This window comes from Erpetoichthys calabaricus, chromosome 5, assembly GCF_900747795.2.
Source record: "Erpetoichthys calabaricus chromosome 5, fErpCal1.3, whole genome shotgun sequence".
NCBI lineage: Eukaryota > Metazoa > Chordata > Cladistia > Polypteriformes > Polypteridae > Erpetoichthys > Erpetoichthys calabaricus.
The window spans coordinates 20,388,908-20,395,033 of NC_041398.2; the positions used below are offsets into that span (position 1 = coordinate 20,388,908).

The 6,126-nt window shown below is 39.6% G+C and overlaps 1 protein-coding gene across 1 annotated transcript; it reads left to right on the plus strand.

Moving 5' to 3' along the window:
- Positions 1-247: 247 nt before the first annotated feature.
- Positions 248-3,247, plus strand: LOC114641693 (zinc finger protein 501-like). The gene is made up of 2 exons (XM_051927565.1): positions 248-795; positions 1,925-3,247. The coding sequence occupies exons 1-2, from the start codon at positions 387-389 to the stop codon at positions 2,812-2,814; spliced, it is 1,299 nt and encodes a 432-aa protein (XP_051783525.1). The 5' UTR covers positions 248-386; the 3' UTR covers positions 2,815-3,247.
- Positions 3,248-6,126: the final 2,879 nt, after the last annotated feature.

Sequence of the window (6,126 nt, forward strand, 5' to 3'; positions counted from 1 at the left end):
AAACACACGAGTACCAATAGATTTTATTTATCAAAAGACCTACAGTATATGTGTGTGTGTCTATATAGAGATATGTTTATGAAAAACAAAAAGACGTTTGTAGAAATCCATCAAATCTAATCAAAGTGCACAACAGCCTTCTTGAGTTCAACTTTTAGTTCTTATTGTGCACTTCAACTTCCATATGGCCAAGTTGTTTTGGGTCATTTCAGGAAGTAATTCTATCCTTTTTATTTTTGACAGGTAAAAAGGAGCTTCCTTCCCAGTTCCCTTGCCATACAGTGAGGTGTCTAATGGCCTCCAGGACTGGGCTGTCCATGTGAGAAGGGAATTTTAGAAGAGAAGAGCAGAAACTTGAGGTAGAGAGAAGAGTTTAACACAGCACAATGTCCTGCACCAATGAGGATGACCTGGACGAACGACTAGCACACATTAAAGAAGATGATTGTGAATGGGGTGCACCAGAGGATCTGCGTGAAAAGCTGAAAGATTGCAAAGGAGGAATTTCAGCTTTTAAGGAAGAGGAGTCTGAGGAGGAAATCGATCAGGTTAAAGTGGAGGATTCAGAAGAGTTCTCAGTTGACCCTGAAGTGCAAAAGCTTGAACGTGAGAATATTGTCAAGCAAGACATTTGTGAAGAGCCTCGTTCCACTTTACAGCCCTGGATCAATAATATGGGACAAGTGACCACCCAGCAGAATTCTATGGACCTGAAATCCGAGTTATCTGAGTTTGAGGAGAAAATCAATGAAAGAAATGGGAGAGAAGAAGAAGAGGAGCAGCTGTCATCTAAGAGTGTTTACAGAAGTAAGTAATGGGGTTAAGCATAAAAGAAAGTGAAACAGAGAGGGTGTTTTTAGTAAGCGGAAATGAGAGTGAGGTATACAAAATGGAGACCAACTGCTTGGGTGCCTAACGACTTGCAATAACTGACCTAACAAGTAATAAACTCTAAAGGTTTGTGCATCCATGGTGTTGCGATGCCTTGAAAGTTTGATCAGCGATGAAACTTTGATTACCCGTAACAAATATTGTTAAAGGACAGCACAGGCACATGATATTCTTCAAACTTCCCAAACATCACTGGCACAATAAACTGGACTCACGTGTGAATAATGACACCAGCAGGCTCATTGGAGGCCAATGGTGTAAAGCACAAATCCTTGATAGCATCAGAGCACAGGTCGGCCCTGTTAAATGACATTGACACGTGAGGATGGTCATATTGTGCAATCAGACATTCTGATGAGGGTGAACTAATCGGGAGGAGTGACATCGGGACACCACACCTGTGGCAGATGCTGCAGCTTTCTTTTTGTTTGCTAAATGCACAATATGTGCCTGCATATAAATGAATGTCCTTGTAATTCTGAAGAATTCACTTGTCATTGCTATACAGGGAATACTTCATTATTTTAAGTGTTTTAAATATGCCATCCTTACAGTATGACATTATAAGCTGGTATGTTTACCACCAAATCGGACAATCAAAAGGAGAATTTTTTAACTTGATTAATGCCCTTAATATTTAATTATACAATACACAAATTCAGAACCATAATGTGCTCATGGGAGTCGGTCTTCTATTGATTGCCACACATCCTCTCACTTCCTTAATAGTAGACACATTTCCTTTTTGTTTTGTTATAGATGAAATTTTATTTCTTGATCAAAATGCTGAAAAGACCACCACTGTCTCTATTACATGTTTTTCTGATTTATGACAAAACTCTAAACTTTCCTAAGCTGTTCCATAAAACACATTGTATTTCATCTGTCTCAATTTTATAAGCACTCTTCTTGGAATACTCCCAGAAATGGATCTGATGAGTGTGGTGTGAATGCCAAACTTTGTTCCACCTCTCTAATTTTACTGTTTTTATTTGTTTTAAAATGTTTAACAAAACTATTTGTGTCATTGCAGATTTTCAGGAGAACAGCAGCTTCTCCCCATCTTTGTTTGCTAAGAAGTCTCTTCATTGCAGACTGCAAGTCGAAGAGGACAAGGAGAAGATGACGATATCAACAAGAGGATCAGAGAATTTAACTGCAGCTTCTTTACAGTGCAGTTCTCTTCTTGTGAGAGAAGCCATTGATACTGACCAACAACAAGGACATTGCACAGATCAAGAGGCTGTGTGTGCTGGCCTAGAGTGTGGGCACACTTTTAAAAACAAGTCTGACTGTGAAGATCTCAAGTCGATTCAACCAAGACCAAAGCCCTATTGCTGTTGTGAATGTGGCAAACGATTCCTCCATAAAAGCAGACTTGAGGCACACATAAGAATTCACACTGGAGAAAAACCTCATAGCTGCTCTGAATGTGGCAAACAATTCACTGTCAGTAGCAATCTTCTGCAGCACACAAGAAGTCATACTGGAGAGAGGCCTTATGGCTGTTCTGAATGTGGCAAGCAGTTTCCACAAAGAAGTCATCTTCAGAGCCACAAAAGAATTCACACCGGAGAGAAGCCATATATCTGTTCTGAATGTGGAAAACAGTTTTCACAAAGAAGCCATCTTCAGAACCACAAAAGAATTCACACTGGAGAGAAGCCATATGTCTGCTCCGAATGTGGCAAACACTTTTTGTTAAGTACTAATCTTCAGAGGCACGAAAGAATTCATACTGGAGAGAAGCCATATGTCTGTTCTGAGTGCGGCACGCGGTTCACTGACGGTAGCTCTCTTCGTCAGCACACACGAATTCACACTGGAGAGAAGCCATATGGATGTCCTGATTGTGGCAAACGATTCTCCCAAAGTAGCAGTCTTCAGAAGCACATAAGAAGTCACACTGTTTTGCAGTCATGAATGTGGCAAAAGATTTTTCCCATAACAGCAGCCTTCACAATCCTTATTTCCGTTCTAAATGTGGTAAGGGATTCTTGTGTTTAAGTATTGTAATTTCAGTGGGCTCTGTGGTAGAAATCAGCACACTCATTAAAAAAAGAATCTCATCCTTTATGAGGACAAGTTTGATAAAACCTTTTTTGAGTCAATAATCAGGCAGGAGTAAGCTTGTCCATGTGCATCATTTCTTTACTCTTGCAGCATCATGCTGAAGAGGGAACATCCATCACAGCAGTCTGTTACAGAATGCTCCAAATATTAAGGGTATAGGTGAGTTTTATAAGTAACTGAATTTACATAACATCACTGACATTTACTCTGATTGGTTCGTTGGTTTACATATTAAAATAAAAATCTATTTTATTATACTTTTGTTATATCCTGAAATGTCTGTGCCTGTAACAACTGTCCAGTCTTGTTGTTCACAGGACTTCTGCTGATCTCTTAATCATCCTTATGTACATTCTGTATATGACATCAACCTTCCTCTGGTACTTCTTTGTCTTTTGTGTACTTAACCATTTCAGGGATAACTCCATGCCAAATCTAAAACAAATGCTTATATATTTCAATGTGCACTGCAAGCAAAAATACATAACTATTGTTACCCTTAAGAATCCACAGTGGAGAGAAGCCTTATTGTTATACCGAGTGTGGTAAATGATTATCAAATTCCAGTGGACTTCATGGCCATAAAAGGATTTACTTTGGTAAGAAGCCTCATGACTGTTTCGAATGTATCAAGTGTCTCAGACAGCAGGTGTCTTAATGGTTATATAACAGTTCACAATGCAGAAGCCATGAAGGAAGAAGTTGGAGGGTGAAGAATAAAGCAATGAAGGGAGGACTGAAATGTCTCGAGTCTTGAGGAGTATCTTCACTTGGTGGGGTTTGATGTATAAGACTGTTAACTCATCAAGGTAAAAAATTACTTTGAAAAAGGACCCCCAAAAAAAACCCTTTGTACTTGTCACATGTGCCCACCTCTGCACAATGGTAGTAGTAGCGAGACATCTTCAGGTGAAGATGAAGAAGATCTCCAGTGTGGTGTCAATGCAGATGGACAGTGGAACAGGCAAGATTTGAAAAGTACCATTTGAGTAACAAATTAAGAGGACTGGACACAGTCCAGTGGTCAACTAATGTACTGCTACTGTGAGGAAAGAAATCAAGAGTTTCCAACTAAAAGTAAGTTAGCCTTTTCTATGCAGCCACTCTGCATTAAACTGGAGCAGCATTGAACTGGAGCAGGTGGATGGGGTGAAGTTACTCAGAATCCATATTTTCTACAATCTGAGCTGGTTTGTATTCAATGTGGTCATTGTTAAAATAGCTCAACAGTACCTTAATTTTTAAAGGGTACTGAAAAACGATTCTCTAACCCATCATCCTCTCAACTGAGTTTGTAACAGTTTCATAGAGAACATCGTGCTAGAGGCATCACTGTGTGGTGATGAAATACTACCCAAGGTGAAAGGAATGGTGATAAAAACCACAGAGGGGAGTACTGGTTTGCAGCTTCCCTGAATTGCAGCCTTGTCCATGCACCAGTATAGGAACAAATCACTGGCCATCCTTAGAGACCCCTATCCTCCAGGGTATTCCCCGTTCATGTGGAGGAAATCTAAGTACAACCAATGACCAGAGAGTTTCATCACACTCGTGATATGCCTTTATGACAGCTTCTGTCCAGCAACAATCAGAATGTCTGCTAAAGGAGTACATTGAAGTTTCTCTTTGACACACACTTTTATTTGCCTGGTATGTTTCCTTTCTCTGGTTGACTGAGGAAACGGCACAAGATTCCCAACTGGCTTGTATTGTTGTAAAAGTGCAAATTACAAGTAAACTCTGCACTCTCTAAAGGACGTGCCTGGTAGGCTCACAAAAAATAATCCCAATATGCAAATCATTTAAGGTGACTGATGCAAACTTAATTGCAATAATTAAAGACAGAAAGCAAATAAATCAATAGAAATGAGAATATAATCAGAGAATAGGAAAAAAATAAAATAACACAGACAAGGAGGCACAACCAGAAACCATGAAAACAAAACCAGAAGAGACCTGGGAAGAAGAGAAGAGAAGGACCACATATGAGGGAAGAATGTATGATAATATGAAAGCAACTGTCATGAAATGCTGTCTTCGGTCAGCGTCCGCTAGTAGTTCATAGCAGGGTGGCAATCAAGGTACCCCAAAACCGAAATAAAGTACAGAGTCTCTTGAAATCAAAGTCACCAATAAAAATAATGATAAACCAGTATCTGTGGGCGAGTTAGAGGACAAAATCCACAAAACAAAAAAAAAATAATAATAAAAAAATAAAATGTAACAATCCAGCAGAACAAAATAGTCACATCCAACAAACAGTGCAGATTCAATAAATTACTGAAAACATTCATGCATAGTAATTATAGGCAAGGGCTCAAAAAATGTCCAAAGCTGACAAAAAAATAAAGAAAGAAAGAAAATGGTTGAATAACTGTTCTAATGGCCCTCTATCTCTCCTCAAAATCTAGGAGACTCACTGGCTTAAAAAGGTTGGAAAAATACCTTTAAGACAATCTTGAGCTTTGGGGGAAAAATTAACCTTTGCAATACGCACAATAGCGCCCCCTATCCTCAACACTCCTCTCCTTACTAGTGGCACTGAGCCTTTTAAGCATAGACATAGAATTGCTAGACGGCGCATGACCAGCAGTATCACACGTCAATGTCGCCACCATATTGTGAGTGGCACTGCTGTTTAGTGAAGTAGTGGATAAAGACGCCTCACGCATGTGCTGCTTGGGATTGTACAAACTGCTGTACGCTCCAAACTAGATCACAGGGATTACATTTCATAGGTAAAGCTGAACAATTGTTTTGTTTATATTTGGCCATTAGAAAATCCCGTTTTATAATCTTAACTTTAGCTACACCACTAGCAAAGCTATGCATTTATGTGCTCAAGTGAGCCTCCAAACAACGTTTTGGCTAAACGTATTTAGTCACTAACTATGTAGATTGTTGTTAGCTGTTAACATTTCCCAAACTTTGAAGGTTTCCCAAAGAAATCCCCCTCAGGAAGCAGTGGGAGGTCAGGTAGCCCTTAGATGGGATTTTGAGAAAGCTGTCCTGTGACGTGTGCCGTGCTAGTTTGGTAACAGATACTGTACCGGCATCATCACTTGCTCACATTAAAAAAACAAAGGAGGCCTGATGATTCCCTCTGAGGGTCCAGTAAAGGTGGTCAAAGTAGATGAGCGTGTTATCTGACAGTTGACATTA

What these genes read in the sequence shown, in the direction of transcription:
- LOC114641693 (XM_051927565.1), top strand. Translation starts at nt 387, where the DNA reads ATGTCCTGCACCAATGAGGATGACCTGGACGAACGACTAGCACACATT. An exon ending in GGAGCAGCTGTCATCTAAGA is followed by an intron (nt 796 to 1,924) that starts GTGTTTACAGAA and finishes GTGTCATTGCAG; the next exon opens with ATTTTCAGGAGAACAGCAGC.